Here is a 19980-nt window from a genome sequence, read left to right on the forward strand (position 1 = left end):
TGCGTTACGCAGCCTGCGTGACGCAACTGCGTAACACAACTGCGTGACGAAACTGAGTGACGCAACCGCAAGACGCAACCCAACCCATAAACCATGCATGAACCATTTGAAAGCAAGAAGCAACCTACCATAAACCCTAACATAAAAATGCATGAACCATTTGAAAGAAAGAAGCAATCCTAAAACCCTAACATAAAACATGCATGAACCATTTGAAAGCAAGAAGCAACCCTAAAACCCTAACATAAAACATGCATGAACCATTTGCAAGCATGAAGCAACCCTAAACCCTAACATAAACCATGAATGAACCATTTGCAAACAAGAAGCAACCAACCCTAAAACCTAACATGAACATAAATCAATGAATGAACGAACCATAACATAAACCAACATAACTAAAATTAACCTGATGAAGTCAATGAATGAACGAGAAGACGAAGACGAGCAGGAAGAGACGTCGAGGCAGGTGCGTCGTCGGGTGCGAGAGAGAGAGAGCATGAATAGTGGTCGAGGCTTATTTGGGTTTTTATATAAAATAAAAATAAATGTGATGCATCGTATCCTACTTGACGCATCCGAGTTGACGCATCCGAGTTGACGCATCCATCTTGACGCATCCGAGTTGACGCATCCGAGTTGACGCATTCGAGTTGACGCATCCATCTTGATGCATCTTACGTGATGCATCCTACGTGACGCATCCTACCAAACAAACAGCTTGCATTCAACGAATCAGCGAATCAATGAGGAACGTTCTGTAAAGGAAATCTACACGAACTGTATAGGAAATCGAAACAAACAATCACGAAATAAACACAAAATATAAACGAATATAGTGGAATGGTCGAATGAAATGTCAATTTGTTCAAAATCCTCCGCGCTGTGCAAACTCGTTTCCGTTGGAAGTTCTTCGCAGCTATAGGCCATTGAATATGGTGGAATGGTCGACGGTGCCTCTTCGATTGGTTCTTCGGCGATGTAAAAGAAGAGAAAGTCTTCTCCGCCACCATTAGGGTTCACGGCGGAGTGGAGAAGACGGGAAAAAAAGGATGGATGAGAGAGAAAATGAATCGAAAATGAAAAAAAATTATGACTTTATAGGGTTTAGGGTGCGTGACGCAGGGGTATAATGGTCATTAAAAAGTTTGGGGGTCACCAGCGCTATTAAAATTATCCCCGCACCATCCATAATTAGGCCCTCTTTAGGGTATTTTTCCTCAAATTTCCCATGTTAACATATTTGAAGATTTTGGATACCTAACAATTTTAGATATTTAAAAAATAAAATATAAAATAGAATCTCAAATCATATCATTTAACAAACTAAAAATAACATAACACAATTCTGTTAACTTCCTAGAAAAAAATAAAAATAAAAATAAAAAATCTAAAAATGTAGACAATTTTCAACTAAAAGCTCAAAATTTACAAATAAAACCTAATGTTAAATAATAACCAATTCATTGAACATAATAAAATGAATAAAGACATGACTTCATGAAATTCTGAAGACATTGTTAGATAAAGTTTTAATTTTTGTAAGTTAATAGTTATAAGAATTAAAATATTAAATTTCATAAAATATATATATATATGGCAAATTAACTGGCCCTTTCGATTACTTTGATTTTTTATTTTTAATCCGTAAATTATTTTTTAAAATAAATTGTACATCAAATATGCATGCAATCTCCTTTTTACAAATTTGTTAAACCCTTCAATTATTTTTTAAAATAAATTGTCCATCAAATATGCATGCAGTTTCCTTTTTATATTGATATGACATTTTTTATGTTTTTTTTTCAACATATTATTAATGATAGATAGTTATTATTTACGTTGCACTTATCTTATCAATTCTCTTTCAAAATAAATTATCAAAGTTGGTTTGATTTCATTTTTTTTTATTCATGCTTATATTTTAAATAATCCTACATCAAAACCTCACTATTTTGTAGGACTTGGAATCAACTAAATTGTATTTCTTTTCGTTTTATTTTAATTTGATTTAAAATAATCATTTTATACATAAAAAAATAATGATATTAGTAACACAGAGAGAAAATCTACTAAACATATTCTACCTGTTGTACTCTATCAAAATATGAAAGGTAAAAAATTTCAATTATATTTCCCATTACACATAGAAACTTAGCCTCATTTGAAAACAATTCTGTTTATGATTGAATACATCAGGATCCAAATCTTACACGGAAAACATAATAAATTTCTTATAAAGTCCCATTATAAATTTCAAATGTGATCCCACTACACGGGAAAAAAAAAACTGAATGAAATTTGCTTTGTAATGACTAGAAAATTAATTTACTCATTTCCGAAAAGTGGAACTTCTGTTCCCAGTCATTGGAAAAGCCTGTCGCCTTCTCCCCTGAGCAAATTCTACTTCCCCCCCTTCAACCTTATCAGCACGGTTGTTGTTCTTCTTCTTCTTCCTATCCTTGTTCCCTTTTCCTTTTTGTTCTTCATTACCTCGAACTTCGTTACCGATCTTGAACTCTTTCCTAGCAACTTCATAATCGAATGGCTTCACTTCCAACAATTCTTCAACTCTTTTCTGGGATTGTTTAGGATTTCCCTTTTGGTTCAATGACTCGAAACACTTTTCAAAGCTGGATGACAAATCAGAAAGTGACATATTCTCACCTGATTTCTTTCTTTGTTCATCCGATTGCTCATTTTCAGCTTGAAGAGATGAATTCGGCTCCTCATCCTCTGAATCGCTAGAAAAGTATAAAATATCATCTTGGGATTTTTTGGTCTTGTCTTTCCCATTTTCCTTGCCATGTTCTTCTATTATGGGTTCACTGGCTTCTGGCTCCTCAACAATCGGGTTGCCGTCCAAATGTATAGTTTCTTCCATTTTAGAGGTTTCAGAAGAGACGGGTTGAATAGGAGGCTGAGTCTGTTGAATCTGAACAGGGAAAGAGATGGCAGGGATGGCCATCAAAGATCTGATCTTCTCTAACTTCACTTCGGCTTCCTGCTAATGGAAACATTTTTTATTAGAACCGGTTTTAAATTCAAAGCAACTCATTTCTTAAAATTGTGCAGATAAAAGAAAATGATTATAGTCTTGAACAACAAGATCGGCGGGTTTGTTTTTATTATCTAATGAGTTACCTAATCATAACTCAGCAACCAATGTAGAAAAATGAATTAGGAAAAAAAAGTATCAAAATGTCTAACAGAACTTGTAGATAAATAGGGGACCTACTATTTGAAACTGGTATTTTGTAACAATATCATTCACAATCACGATCCCAATGAAAAATTGTTAAAAGTTAAAATTGGGAGTGTCATAAGACCATATCATCTAGATTACAGTGTCATTTTTGTAGTTAGATTTGTTATATAAATTACTTTTAGATCATTGTAATTTTTGCTTCATTTGGTATTGAGATTTTTTCCACATCATGATTAAGATAATTTTCTAACATTTTCATTTCAAGCTCATGGAGAGTGGGTGATGTCGATTTTTGACAAATATAAAAAGTTTAACCGGATCATCCTAACATGAAAAAAAAATAAGTATGACAAAACAGCCCAATAAATAATGAGCATATTTGAAAACTGGTATTTTTGTCATTATATTTGTCGCAATCTATATGCCATTGAAAATCATCAAAATGAAAAATGAAATTGATTTTTTTCGATTGGTACAAGATTATTTCTTGTCATTATCCACATTATAGTGTGTTTTTTTGCTTCATTTGGTATATAATTCTTTTTTATGGACCATGATTCAATTATTTTCTAGATCAATGTGTTTTTTTATGGATCATGATCAATATGAAAAATAAAGTGTATAAAAAATCAGCCCAACAAAATCATCTCATTAAAATGACAAAATATATACGATCAATATGTACCTTTTTATGAGAATCAAGTTTCCTTTTTGTTGAGGAGTTCCCAAACATTGCTCCAAACCCACGGCTAGGCTTCTTCTGCACTTGAACAATTGCTCTAGTTGCCTAAAGTGAAATTTTAATGATGAATATCAAACATTTAAAAAGAGTGAATACAAAAAACTGTGACAAAAATCAGAATTCTTAAGCCTAAGTATTAACTTACAGATTGCAAAGTAGGATTGAATTGAACTTCTTGCATGGACTTGATAACTGTTTCATCTTCTTTATTCTTCATACTGCTATTTTGATCATGATCCATCAAATCATTTCCTTGTTCATTTTTGCTAACATTAGTGGCATTAGAACAATCAGTGATTGGAGTGGATTCAGAACTGTTATGATTTCCTAGAGTTTCGGTTGTGGCAGCAACACATTCAACAGGAGGGGTTTGAGAATCATCTATTAAATCTATATTCTGTCTGGCTTCCTGCATTTTTTATCAAGTAAAATCATAAAAATGGTAACAAAAATTGGCATAACTTGCTAAAACTGACAAAAAATAAAACTGGCATTTACATGCTTGTTAACATAACAATACAATACAAGGAAGCATTGACAAGATGTTTATACACAATGACTCAGTATAAAGTAAACACATCTTAATGAATTGCAGAACTAAACAATATCAAAAATTGACATCTAAATTTTAATTAGGATTGAGTTTATGGAATGTTGTAAAAATGGACATTTAAGACACCTTGAGTGTAAAGAGGTAGGGTATGGCAAAAGCAACTGACCTAACAATCATCAGCTAAAGAAACATCAACAAATGTAGTAACAAATTGCAAAATAACCGAAATGCATAACAGAGGGTATTTGATGAATTGAGGTATTAGAGCACAATAAATGCACAATTTAGGTTCAGTAACTATTGAAGTTGAATAAATTGTAATAGAACACCAATTGAACTATTTGATTGGCAAGCTTGCAAAAACATCCATTTGTTTTCAAGATAATTCAATTAGGTCGTGTGTGATCTGTTGTTATTTGAATAAACAGATGGTTACTTTCCAAACTTTAAGAGTAATGACACATATGGGAAATTTTAGTAGGGAATTATGTGTCATTCCATGAGTGGAATGAAAATTTGAAAATTCTCTCCTATTAAATTTTCAATCCACTCATAAAATGACAGATCATTCCCTACAAAAATTCTGATACAAATATCATTCCTCAATCTTTAAATAGAGGGTATTTTGGTTGATCATTTGAATGATGTGATTAATGAGTAGATTATTATTCAGGTAGTGGATTATTTGAAAATAATTCCATGTAACCCCTTACTTTTAATAGTGTGTAATGGGAAAGAATCTAAGCTGGCAACAAAATGATATCTCAAATAACCCAATTAGATTTTCAGCTGGCTAAATCTACCAGATGAATTTGTCTCGCATTATCTCATTTTCCTCACTCCATTAAAAAAAATGATGGCTTTCCATTTACTGTTGGATGAGACTAAGTTGATAACATGTTTTATGATAAAGAGCAATATTTACTAAACTATGCCCTAAACAAAAGGAACAATATGAGTTCCCTTTGAAAAATATACCTCTTAGGAAAAATAACAGCCATGAACAATGGTCTCCTATAAAAATGATCAGTGGATTCTTCAATTAAGTGGACAAATTGAACCGCCACAACAAATTCGCTAGGTGAATTATACAACATGAGTATAGTAGGTGAATTTGAGCCAATGCATCAAGTTAAATGGGCCAATATAAGATAATTTCCCAATGCATTAATTAATTAAATTATATAATTTTCTCAAAAAAATAAAAAATAAATTAAGCAACCAATACATTAAATGGTTATAGATTATAAAGAATTTGTTTACTCATATTAGGATTAGTATTTGGGCCAAAAGCCAACAATTTGGAGCTTGTACAATAGCCAAACCAATGGAGGTTAACAATGAAAGCTAAGCTAGTCAGAACAATGACAATATTTACCTAAACAAATGTAAATATTATTCTATTCAATTTGGCTAAACAAAACTAAGGAATCTAGTATTTGTTTAGGCTGGATTGTTCAACAGACATTGGAGTAGAAGTTCAGGTTCTCTCTTTTCAGTTGAGGCAACTCATTGGGTTGATTTAACATCAATGAGAGGTTGCACCATATGGCCATAATCAACTAATCGATGTGGATAAGTGCAAGAGCTTTACATCAATTGAAGGCCCATTCAATGTTGCATGTCAAATCCCAAACAGGGAGTAATATTATTGCCTAAAGTTATGAAATTTTATAATCAATTCATGGGTTTGTAATAACAAGTAGGCCAGAGTCTTACCATTGCAAGACGTTTCTCCTTCAGATACTCCACAGCAGCTTCGAATGCGGAAGCATTTTTCATAGAACGCTTTATAATGTTAACCAGTGGACCAAGATTTGCCTCCACATACTTGGCTCTCACTACTGCATCGTGCAAGGTTTTTGTCGTGGTAGGCATCACTTTTGCTTTTTAAACATCAAAATAGGACAAAAGAAATACAACTGAGTTGTGGGCTGCATAAGGAAACTGTGTGAAAGAATTGATATTTCTTAGTACAAAAATAAGAAAGGAGGGTAATGTGTACCAATATCAATAAGAGATTTATTTGGCAATATGTAACCAGTACTCTCATCTTCTGAGCGGGCAATAAAATCTCTCCACTCACAAAGTCCCTGTAAAAAGAGTTAATTAAGAAAATTGAGCAAAATGTTGCAATATTTCTTTTCATGATAGCAACACTTCAGTTAAAGCAAAAGTGAGTGCTAGAACAAAAGAACTTACTGCAACAACAGCAAGCTGCTGAGCATTCAAATCAGCATTCTGCAAACTGTATTAAAGCACGAGTAAATAACTGAAATAATCGTCAACTGCTTATATGCATAGAAAGCACCAATGAGACAAGATGTAACTGAACTGGTTATATACCCATAAATTTGAAGATATGAATCTTCGGTTAATAGTTCTTTCTCATAAAGCTGCATGCACAGATCATAACTGCGTTTGTAGACCTGCAAGGAAAAAACTTCTATTAGGCAGCAATGAACAGAGAAAGCATTTGCCACGGTCGTTGATGCAACTTATAACTGCAGTCTCTAATCCATGAGCAAAAAAAATTCTTAGCAGAAAATTTAGACCATATTTAGTATTACTGGTTTTGGATGAAGTCCAAATTCTTCTCTCTAAAATGCTACTATTTTAAGGGGAATGGGATGTCAAAGGCCAAAGCGAGGAAAGGAGGTGGAGGCGTAGAGTCTCTTTCCTCCTGGCTAGGGTAGTGTCCTTACACAGACATGTGGAAGAGTGAATATATGATTAGTTTTAAAAATAATATTATTACATTATAGTATTTACGAATAAATTATCTATATTATGCAAGTCTTCTACATGGTGCATAATTCAACAAGTATATTCCGCTACCTTTGTTAGGAGTTGTAAAGTTTCATTGCTCAAAGTTTTTCTTTTCATGGGCCATTTTGGATTGACTTTTTTTTCTTTCTATTATGGATATTAGATCTACAAAATTTATTAAATTGGATTTGAAGGGAACTCCTGGAATATGAGGTGTATATTCCTAAAATTATGTGATTAGAATAATATATCGTAGAAATATATGATAATATAATTATGTGGTTAGATTTGATTAAGATAGTATCCTTTATAGTATACTATAATAACTAATATACAAGTTAAACAAATGCTCTATTTAGTTTTCCACAGTTACATAGACATGTTTTGTAGGATCCTAGAGTCTTCCATAAGACAAATGATAAATTAATAATCTATTCATCCCTAAAAATTAATTAAATCATACACAAGGTATTATGAACAGAGCAAATAAAATGCATACCTCTGCCAAGGGATTAGCTGCATCAAGTTGAGATGTTGATGAACACAACCTGATTCTTAACAGGTCATACATGTACAAGAGATAGTGTGTATCTTCTCTGGCATATCTGGTCAATAGAAAATTCAAGTATATAATGAACATGGAAGATTATGGTGCTTTAAATTACTCCAAGATCAGGGTAATGAGAGAGAATGCAAAGGTAAAAAAGATAACATTTCAAACTAGGAAACAAGTGGAAATATTTCATATATAGCAGGACCTAAACTCACCCCCAAAAAATGAGGCATCAAATAAAGAAAACACATTGAGTTTTCATCTTGACACTGTTGACATTTCTTCTTTTTTTATAAAATTAAGTTTTTGTTCTAGCTTTTTCACATTCGTAAAAAAAAACTGAGAATCAATCAACAATTACCTAGTAAAATTACAAAAATATACAGAGTAATAGAATATCAACAAAGAGTTTATTTGATCTACTATTGTTTAATATTAATAAAATTACACCTACAACATGAAATGTAATAGATACCTTATTTTGCAATCAAACTGATATTGACAAATTTTAGATAAAGATATAGATGGATAAATATGCAAAAGCTTTCATTTTAGAAAGGAAAATAAATATAGTAAACACCTCCAGGATATTATAACACAATCCAGAAAAGAAAATAATAATAGAAAAAACTCTTCCTCGTTTGCAGAAACAATTTACATTACTCCTTCCTCCAAAAGAAGTCTAAGAATACATCGATGTGTGCTGCTTAGATATCAGAAGCTATGAATTTAATATCCAAAGTAAAACTGATATGCTAAAGTACATTTGCATTATTTTAATTTAAGAGATCTATTGGTTGTACATACTATCTAAAAGTTATTTTAAGTCACATACATTTCTTGATTAGATACCAGAAAGTTATTTTAAGTGTTATACATATTATCTAAAAGCAGGTAAATGCCAAACAGTTAGAAAAAGGATGAAAGACTGAAAACAAGATAAAGTTCTTATGAGTAACATATGTGACACAAGCTTCCATCTAAACATACTTTATCATTTCACAAGGAAGAGGACGGAGTCTCCAATCTGCCTTTTGATATCTGGCAACAAAGATATGGCCAACACGATATAAATTAACAGTTGACAAGAAGCATATCAACAACAGACAAATCATTATTGGAAAATTGACATTAGAACCTACATTTTGTTGGCTGTGACTTCACAAAGATGAGCAAGAAGATACTCCAAACTATTTCTTTCCAGTTTTAACACCCTTGAAGCCTAGGAATTAAGACAGGAAATAGACACATGTTTAATTATAACTAATCAAGTACTAGCCAAGGAATGTTAAACATCATCACTTATGAAAAAAGAACCAAAGTTCATCAAATTAATTATAAAGACTGTCAACATAACGGAGTCTACATGAAATATAACAAGAAATGAAGTTCAACAATAAAAATGAAGACATTGAAGTGATAACGTAACAAGTGTAGTGTATCGTTTAGTAAGGTTATTGATTAATTGATAGGGCTCTAAATAGTATGTAAGCCATTAGATTTATTATATTAGTTAATATTAGTCCCCCAAGTTGTTAGGGGTTTTAGTAGGTGGCACCTATGATTATAAATAGGGTGACCTAGCTGAGGATTAATCAATTAATGAATATCTTTACACTCTCTATTGGCTAAGGAGGTTCTTCATGCACCTCATCTATAGCCTTAGGTCATTCCTTTCTCATCTCTTTCTTTAAATATATCTCATCTCCATCACAAACTCTAACCCAAAATATAAGTGCAACATATATTATAAGATGTAGAATATATAGAGAGGATATGCTACCAAGAGAAGGAGATGTGACCTAAATCGAAATAGGGAGAGATACAGATTCCACAACATTCATAGCATACTGTGACATGGAATCCTATCCTCCTATGTAAAAGACCTGGTCTAACAACCTACTGTCAGGTCACTAACAACTACGAGAAAGGAATAGTACAATATGAAAGGTTGCTATGCATCCAGATATAATTCCCTACACCCAAGCCTATAGTAACTCTTTCTTTTTCACATCCAGATACAATTTAACTACACCCAAGCCTATAGTAACTCTTTTTTAATAGTCCAGTAATGAACACAATTCATGACCTTGCGGTCATGAGTTCTTGCGCTCGACCAATGAGCTAAAAAAGTTTTCAAGCCTAAGTAACTCTATAATCTCTTAATCTTACTAATGATAGACTAAGGGGGTCCAATCCATTTAAATCTAATGTATTCAAATCCAAACCATAATTTGCACAGAGAAATGCTCTATAGATTTGTAAAACATATATGCATAACAGAGAACACAAGATTAATGTTATGAGGTAAAAACCTGCCCAGTATCAAACATGTTGCAGATATATATGCCAAAGTCCCTCTGAAGCCATAAAATGTCACGGTCTGAGCCATGAATAACCTGGATAGAAGAAGGATCAATATAATCTCTCATAAAATTTTCAAATTTGTAATAAGACGAATACCTACTTTTTTCTTTGTGGGATCTTTGAAAACTTCCCTGAGATAAGGACCAATATGAATACGAAGCTTCAATGTATCCACAACAAAATCTTCAGCTCGAGTTGAAATTTGCATCACACAAGTCAAGCCTTGAAACGATCGATAATGATTATGCTCCAAATCAACCTAAAAGTCAATGTGTGTATTTCATCAGAGCCTAAAACCAACATCATAAAAGTAGTTTTAACCTTAAATATTATATGAGATATATATTTGCAGACAAGCAGTGAGTAGATGATTCGACCAAAAACATACAATATACTCGCTCTCACTAGTAGATCATCCACCAAATGATTCTACACATATGAAAAGATCTGATGATACATAAATAGAAATTCAATATCCAGTTTGATCCCTCACTCTAATTGCCAGATAATATTCATTTGAATGCATGCTGTCAACAACCAAAATAATTAACATGGCACAAAACATATGCCTTTTGAAATAACCATCAGCAGAAGATCATGTTATTTATATGCAATAATACTCATTGTTCATTCAAAGCCCAGTAGATATCCAGAAGTTGCTAAGGAGGTAGAAAAGAAAAATCAGGAGGTACAGAAATTAGGCATAGAAGCTCAATTATTAAAGGCTTTGAATACAATCTGTATATTCACTAAAAAAATCCCACATCCTGGAGTATAAAATTTAAGAAGCACAATGAAATCAACCAACATAGGAAGTAAAACGACATTAGGTATCCAAATGTGCATGGGGAAAAGGTTGAAACATCATCAAACATGACTAAAAAAGCAGATATACTCGTTTCTGAACCGCAGGAATTGTTCAATGACAATAAAACAGAGAGTGAGGCTCAATAAATAAATCGAAACGTGGAGCATCAACTATCACAGAAGATGGACTGAAATAATACATAATAGGGAACTACTTAGTATTAGTAAATGTCTCAATGATTTGTCCAGTATCAGTTAGGTTAAAAATAACAACAACGGGTGTTGATATAAACCCTTATGCTATTATAGCCCTTTCAGACCAATAAATATATTCTATTGCATCAAAACAGTAAATGTAAATTTTCAAAAGAAAAAGATAAAATATTCATGAAGATATTAGGAGAGCTACCGCAAATTCATTAACACTTCTTAGCTTTGCAGCCAACAACTTCAAATCATTGACATTATCCACAAACTTGAAAGGAGTATCATCCAATGAAAGTGGTTTCACTGGTTCCAGGTGCTCAACATCTTTATCAACAAAATCCTCGAATGAAAATGCCTCCTACAATCATATAGAAACAAATAACGTGTGGTAAGACAGCAGCAAATAAAAATATCTCCAACCACAGTCTACTCCACAGGTGCAACTAAGACCAAATGTTGGTATAGTAAACTGATCCACAAAAACAATTGGACCCATGAGGAGAACCAGGGATGCATGATAAGAGAACAGGGAAACAGTGACTAAACTACAAAAAAGCCTAACCACTAACATAAAAAAAAACCTTAAAGCAAGTTAAACATGATCTGGAAAATAAGGGGACATCTTTAAGACTGAATCCACAAATATTAATGTGAGATAATAATAAAAAATTGAAACAAAAATAATTTCATTAAACAGAATGTTGACAAGTTTGCAAAATTGCGGAGAAGCACCCAACAAAAAGCAATATAATCCAAGTTATGACATTGATTGTCATAAGTTACTCAAAATATAATACAACATCAGAAAACAAGAACACAAATTATGTGAAATAATAATTATACTGTTGACTCTTATGACACTCAGTATATAAATACAGGGATGCAAGTCTTATGCCAGCCACATTTCTCAGATACATGTATATATCTGAGGTCATTAAAGTAATTGCCCCAACACCCAAAACATGTAAAGCAGTTATTATTAATAAAACAAATCAATAAAACAAGAGCATAATGAAAATGATGGTCACATAAAAATAAACTGAGAATGTATTAGTGTCAATAAACTGTAAAAAGATTCATCTTGGAGCCTAGGGATTAGTAGGCATGTGAAATCAACTTCGAATTTCCTAGGCACTAACAAGCTTGACTCAAACTGTTTAGACATCCTTTTACAGTTACATCAGAAAGCCTCAATCATCCGATTATCACACTTTGCCAACTAAGAATAAATGTTTTATCAACATTAGCTATGCTAATCGCTTTACATATTCAGACTAATGTGCTCAAAAACCAATTATCAACTGTTTTCAAAAAGACAATATATAATAACACAAATTATTTGAAAAGACTAACCAAGGGGTGCTTGTAGATGGAACAATCATCACTGTTCTGCAGCCAGACATGCTCAAACGGCTGATTTGAGTTGTTAATAACCATCTTATACACGTCCTGGGGGCGAGGTATAGAAGGGATGTGAAATGGCACTTTAGGTTTTGTTTCTGCAGCCTTCATATCCCTTGTAACTACTCGCACGGAATGACTAGAATCATCTTCCCTAGCTGCTGCCCCCACTACCGGACCTGCTCCGTTCTTGTTCTTTTTCTTTTTCTTTCCACAAACCAACTCAAATCCATCTTCAGAATCCATCATTCTAACCCCAGTCTCCTCCTCTTTCTTCCTCACATTCTTGAACTCGTCGGCAGACACATCAACCCTTTCGTACAGATCGTCGTTCAAATTCACCAGCCAATCGTATGCTTCGTCTAGATCATCCGGAATCTGGACATCTTGCCCTGACAACTGCGGAGAAGAGCCGATAAGTTCAAGAATTGATTTCGATTTGTTGGCAATCTCCTTGATCGGCGCCTTGAACTCATTGAAATTGTAAAAGTAATGAAATTCTTTAGCGGATGGTAGGCCACGAGAGGAACCCGAAAGCTTATTGAGAGAAGAAGACAATGGACCTGTCGCCAAACGATGAAGAGCCTCGGCCTTCTGCTTCAATGATTGAGATTCAGATGGATCCAGCTCCATCGCCTCTTCCTTAGTGCTCATTTCTGGTACAAAAATGTTGGCTTTACTTCGCTACGAACCTACGATGATGGAGTTTGGGGGTATGTATACATAGAGTATTTTCCACAAATTAGGGTTTAGGGTTTTACCTTCTTAGCCTAAATTTGTTTCATTTTTTCATCAAATAAATTCACCATTTAATATTAAAATATATTCTTATAACATTTTTTAAAGTTGATTTTATAAAATATAATTTAATTATATTTATAGTTATAATTTATTTTTATATTTTTAATTATATTAACATTTTAATCTAAATAAATCAATCATTAAAAGGATGACAATTTAAAATCGAACTATTTGACTGGTGGTTGACCGGAATGATATTTGCGGTGTCCCTGCTCCTACTTCACTATGATTTGCATCAACAATATAAACACAATTAAATATATAAAATTATAAATATATTTATTTATTATATTTTATTAGAATTTTAAGTTTGTTTTTTATAATAATATAAATTTTTAATATATTATAATATATATTATATTAAAAAAATTGTTTATAATTTATTTTGTTATGAACATGGTATAAATATTAAATTTATGAGAATTTTTCAAAATCTAACGTTTGAGAATAATATAAAAAAAAAATTGAAGTAAAAACAAAAAGAGATTGATAATTGTTATCCCTATTCATTACACCAACCAAAGACGAAGGCACGTGGTATGGAAATGGATGGAAATAATTCTGAATCGTTAGATAAACTAGGAAGTGAGATCTACATTGAAACAACTATTAAACCATCCATTAGAATGATAATTTGAAACTGAACTGCGGTAATCGAACTGAATTATTTTGTTTGGGGCGGTTTTTTTCTGATTTAATCGGTAGTTGATCGGGATTAGAGTGGGTATGGTATTTGTATCCCCAAATAGTAGAAGGTTAACTTTAAAACTATATATATATTAAACAAGTAAAAGGTTTGTCCTAATGAATTTGGTGCTGAACTATTGGAGGTGATCAAACCTGGAGTTCACTTTATTTTATAAAAGTTATTATTATAAATTAATAAAATTTATATATAATTCATAATTATACCATTTTAATTTTAAATATTATTTTATACTTACAATATTTTTTAATATATAAATATTTATAATAATACATAAAATTTAATTAATATATAAATAAAATTTATATAATTATATAGGTTAAAGTATGAGAAATTATATATAAAATAATATAAATCATATAATAGTATTATTTATTTTAAAATTATATTTGAATATTATTTTTTTTATTAATTTTGATATAATTAATAATAAAATTTACTTATAAGATAAAGATTAAAATAATAATTTATATAAATATAAGGATAAAATAATTTTTTAGGTTAAAAACAGTTATATTAATTTAATTTGATTATTTAAATAAATAAATGTATTTTTACAAAATGGTTTATATATATTAATATTATATAATCATTAAAGATTTTGTGCTTTTCTTTTTATTTTTATATATTTTTGTATAACTAGGCTAAAATCACTAAATTAAACTTTTTATTTTTTTATTTATTTTATATAGTTAGTTTTTTTAAAATATAATTAATTTAACTTCACATTTTTTTAATCTAATTTTTTTCTAACTATATAATTTTGAATTTATAATTTTTTTTTTTAAAATAGAGTAATCTTATCCTATTTTAAATTTAATATATTTATATTTATTTTAGTAAGAGTATTAGTGAATTTTCGACTAATATATTCAGGCGCTTGCCTCAGCAGATAACCAAGGACAGTCGGGACATGCTTAATTGGAAGCTATGGTAAGTCTATCTATCCCCTCTTCATATATACCTGAATATTATTACGTGTAGAATATATATATATATATGCTTGTTGAATACAGTGGAATGGAAACTTTTCCAGTTCATTTCAAAGATTACGTGACCATCTCTTAGTGACCATCTCTTAGCCAAGATTCCAAGAACAATCTGTTGACCGAAGGAGGAAACTTTTCCAGATCATTTCAAAGACCAATTTTATGTATATATTCTATAGAAACTTCGAGTTATCAGTAGCCATACAACATCATGATTTCAGGTATAGACCCACTTATTCACGGTGTTAATAGTCTAATTAAGTGTACATGGTCTTGAAAATTGTGGAATGTGTTGTAGAAATCGAATAATAGCATATGTTTAACAATTCAGAAATAAACAAGCTACAACAAAGCTTAATAATTCTTTTTCCCTTTTGTGTAATCAAATAGGCAGCCAAAACAATTGAGCATCAAACAATCAAAAACAGAGAGCAAGACACCAAGATTTTACGTGGAAAACCCAAATTAGGTAAAAACCACGGGACACTTCGACCACTTAAATCATCCACTATATCAAATGGGTATACAATGTAGTTCAATACAAGCCTAGATGTAATCTAACAAAAGTTATCAATTAACCTCATCCTAACTTGTCATTCACATACATTATCATCATCACTAAAGATGGCTAACCAAATGGAGAAGAGATAAAGGAAATCAGAAGAAGAATCTGCTATTGCAATGGAGGAATTGCTGTTTCAATGGAGGAAGAACTGCTGGAAGAGAGAGAGAGAGAGAAAAACAACCCAAAAACTGCTGTGTTTTTTTTTTCCCCTTAATTAAATAAGCCCTAATGGACTTTATTAATTTGTTAGGCCCAGCTGCCAAATGAGCTGACCCAACAAATCTCCCCCGTCAGCGCAACTTCGCGGGCTTCAATAAACCCGCTCTCTCCCGACAATCTTCAAACTTGTCCTTAGGCAAGGATTTCGTAAACATATCGGCACCATTCTCACTTGTATGAATCTTCTCCAAGTTCAGCTCTTTTGCCTCAAGCACATCACGTATCCAATGATATCTCACGTCGATGTGTTTGGATCTCGAATGAAAAGCTGAATTCTTTGAGAGATGAATGACACTTTGACTGTCGCAAAACAAAGTAAACTTCTCTTGCTTTTGGCCCAACTCTTGTAGGAACTTCTTCATCCATAATACCTCTTTACATGCCTCAGTAACTGTAATATACTCAGCTTCTGTAGTAGACAAAGCAACACACTTTTGTAACCTTGACTGCCACGAAACAGCACCGCCTGCAAAGGTAACCAAAAAACCTGATACAGATTTTCTTGAATCAACATCACCTGCCATATCAGAATCTGTAAAACCTTCCAAAATAGGAGTATCACTTCCGAAGCATAAACGTGCTTTCGAAGAGCCTCGAAGATATCTGAGAATCCACTTAACAGCCAGCCAATGTTCTTCTCCCGGGTTGGAGAGATACCGACTAACAACACCAACTGCGTGTGCTATGTCCGGTCTTGTACATACCATGGCATACATAAGACTACCAACTGCAGAGGCATAAGGTACATTCTTCATTTCATCTTTATCTTTCTCACTTGTAGGACATTGTTTAGAACTTAACTTGAAATGACCTACAAGTGGAACTGAAACCGGTTTTGCATTTTTCATTGCAAACCTCTCAAGTACTTTCTCAATGTACTTCTCCTGTGATAGCCAAAGTGTTCTGTTCTTTCTGTCTCTTGTGATTTCCATGCCTAGGATCTATTTCACTGAACCCAAATCCTTCATCGCAAAAGACTTGTTCAACTCCCTTTTGAGCTTCTCAATTTTCGCAATATCTTGCCCAACAATCAGCATATCATCAACATAGAGCAGAAGAATAACATAATCATCAACACCGTATCTCTTGATGAAAACACAATGATCAGAAGTAGTCTTACTGTACCCATTTGCTTCCATGAAAGAGTCAAATTTCCTGTACCATTGTCTAGGCGCTTGCTTGAGCCCATACAAGCTTTTCCTCAACCTGCAGACAAGATCTTCTTTACCTTTAACTTTGAAACCCTCAGGTTGTTCCATATAGATCTCTTCCTCCAAGTCACCATGGAAAAATGCAGTCTTCACATCCAGTTGTTCAATTTTCAAATCTTGACTAGCAGCCAATGCTAACACAACTCTGATGGATGACCTCTTCACAACCGGTGAGAAGATCTCTTCAAAATCAATTCCCTTTTTCTGTCCAAAGCCCTTCACAACCAGTCTTGCTTTGTATCGAGGTTGTGAGCTATTCTCTTGATACTTTAACTTGAATACCCACTTGTTCTTCAAAGTCTTCTTTCCTTTCGGAAGTTTCACCAAGTCATAAGTCTCGTTCTCTTGCAAAGAATTTATCTCTTCTTGTATTGCCACCGACCACTTGTTCTTGTTTTCATGAGACAATACTTCTTGATAGGTTTCTGGTTTTCCCCCGTCAGTCAACATCACATACTCATTGGGAGGATACCTACTAGAAGGTTGTCGCTGCCTACTAGATCTTCTAATATACTGATCATCAGGTGGCTCTAGAGAACTATCATCATCTTGTTCAGCTTCCTCTGTTGGCTCAGCATCAACTAAAGGAGTCTCATCAACATCAACTTGGGCATTCTCCACATCATTGGGCTGTGATTGTGGTGTACGAATCCTACCATTGTCAGGCAATTCATTCTCTGTAGACTTCGGCTTTTCCTTTTTCTCAAAGTCTTCAATGGTCTGATCTTCAAAGAATACCACATCTCTGCTTCTAATGAGTTTCTTGTTAACCGGATACCAACATCGGTACCCAAATTCTCCGTGACCATACCCAATAAAGATACATTGTCTCGTCTTGCTATCAAGCTTAGCTCTCTCATCTCGAGGAACATGAACAAACACTTTACAACCAAAAACTCTCAAGTGATCATAAGAGACGTCTTTACCTCTCCAAACTCTTTCTGGAACGTCGCTATCTAAAGGACTTGAGGGTGAAAGATTTATCAGATCAACCGTTGTCTTCATTGCCTCTCCCCAAAAGGATTTTGGCAACTTAGCATGAGACAACATACACAAAATTCTCTCATTGATAGACCTGTTCATCCTCTCTGCAACTCCATTCTGTTGAGGTGTTTTTGACACAGTCTTCATAAGCTTGATCCCATGACTTTTACAGTATTCCACAAATGGTCATCTGTATTCGCCACCATTGTCCGAACGAACACATTTCAACTTCTTCCCAGTTTCTCTCTCCACTTCAGCATGAAACAACTTGAAGTAATCCAATGCTTGATCCTTAGTCTTCAAGCAATATGCCCACACCTTCCTTGAGCAATCATCGATAAAAGTGATGTAATAATGAGCACCACCTAAAGTCAAGGAATCCATAAAACATATGTCTGTGTGAACCATATCTAGGATATTGGGCTTCCTAGATGGAGAGAAACTTTTGAAGGAAACTCTATGTTGCTTACCAACTAAGCAATCTGTGCATGTCTTCAAATCTGTGGACTTTAAGCCCTAGAGATCGATTGTCTTGGAGAGAACTCGCATGCCATTCTGACTTAAGTGACCAAGTCTCTTATGCCAAAGCTGTGATGAACAATCATTAACTGCATTTGCTTCTCCACCGTAAGACTTAGTCTCTGTCACATAAAGAGAACCGACCTTCTTTCCTTTAGCTATCACCAAAGATCCCTTAGTGAGTTTCCATTTTCCTTCACCAAAGTAACTATGATAGCCCTCATCATCAAGAATACCAGTAGAGATCAAATTCATCCGAATATCAGGAACATGTCGATCATTCTTCAAAAGTAGCTTGCACGAAGTGTTAGTATCCAAACAGACATCTCCTTTTCCAACAATCTTACACGTAACATGGTTTCCCAACGTCACTGAACCAAACTGTCCACTAGTGTAAGAAGCAAATATATCACAACAATTGGTGACATGATAAGAAGCACCTGAGTCTACCACCCATTGTGTATCTTGAGAAACAAGGTTGATACTATCATTGTCGTAAACAATATCGATGTCGTTACCACCCACATCTGCAACCTTACTACTTCCATCTTGCTTATTCTCCTTTTGTTCCCGCTTCAAAGATCTGCACTGATACTTCTTGTGTTTTGGCTTACCACAATGATAACATGTAATCTCTTTTCTCGAGCTGGATGTTCCCCGTGACCTGTCTGAACTGCCACTGCGATTCTTTGGAGTTTTACTTTTACTTCTACCCCTTTTCTCAGTCACGAACACCTGACTTGGAGTCGAGAAGCCCTGTTCTTTTCTTCTAGCCTCTTCATTCAGCACGCTCTCTTTCATCATTTTCAAAGTGAGCTTACCTTGTGGAACAGAATTGGTAATTGAAATCACAAGTGTTTCCCAACTATCGGGCAGAGAGTTAATCAAACACATAGCATGAAGCTCATCATCAAATTTCATTCCTATCGCAGCCAACTCATTTAGAATCCCCTGAAAAGCATTTAGATGCTCAGACATAGAAGACCCATCTTGATATTTTAATGAGCAAAACTTCCTAAATAGAAATGCTCTGTTTTGAGTGTTGTTCTTTTCATACAGTTCACTCAAAATAGTCCACACTTTATGAGCATTAACCTCAGTAGCCACATGTTGATACACACTGTTGTCAACCCATTGCCTGATTTTACGAACTGCCTTTCTGTTCAGCTTCTTCCAATCTCCATCTGTCATAGCCTCTGGTTTGCCTTTATCACCCAAAATAGTGTCTTCATAATCATAATTACACAATAAGTCCTCCATCCGTGACTTCCAGATTGTGTAATTGGTAGCTGTGAGTTTAATCATCGTTCCATTACTGCTCAACGATTCTTCCATTTAAATTATACAAGAATCACCACCAAACGAACTCAGCTCTGATA

The 19980-nt window shown here is 33.5% G+C and overlaps 1 protein-coding gene across 1 annotated transcript; it reads right to left on the minus strand.

The window, feature by feature from the left end:
* Positions 1-2106: 2106 nt before the first annotated feature.
* LOC124919206 (protein RRP6-like 2) lies at positions 2107-13318 on the minus strand. The gene is made up of 14 exons (XM_047459392.1): positions 12560-13318; positions 11409-11564; positions 10293-10451; positions 10141-10224; positions 8968-9047; positions 8816-8866; positions 7772-7877; positions 6850-6932; positions 6706-6751; positions 6509-6596; positions 6223-6389; positions 4096-4359; positions 3894-3995; positions 2107-3004 (listed from the first exon to the last, which is right to left on the minus strand). The coding sequence occupies exons 1-14, from the start codon at positions 13259-13261 to the stop codon at positions 2333-2335; spliced, it is 2760 nt and encodes a 919-aa protein (XP_047315348.1). The 5' UTR covers positions 13262-13318; the 3' UTR covers positions 2107-2332.
* Between the last annotated feature and the right edge of the window lie 6662 nt (positions 13319-19980).

Source organism: Impatiens glandulifera, chromosome 1 (assembly GCF_907164915.1).
Source record: "Impatiens glandulifera chromosome 1, dImpGla2.1, whole genome shotgun sequence".
Classification (NCBI taxonomy): Eukaryota; Viridiplantae; Streptophyta; class Magnoliopsida; order Ericales; family Balsaminaceae; genus Impatiens; species Impatiens glandulifera.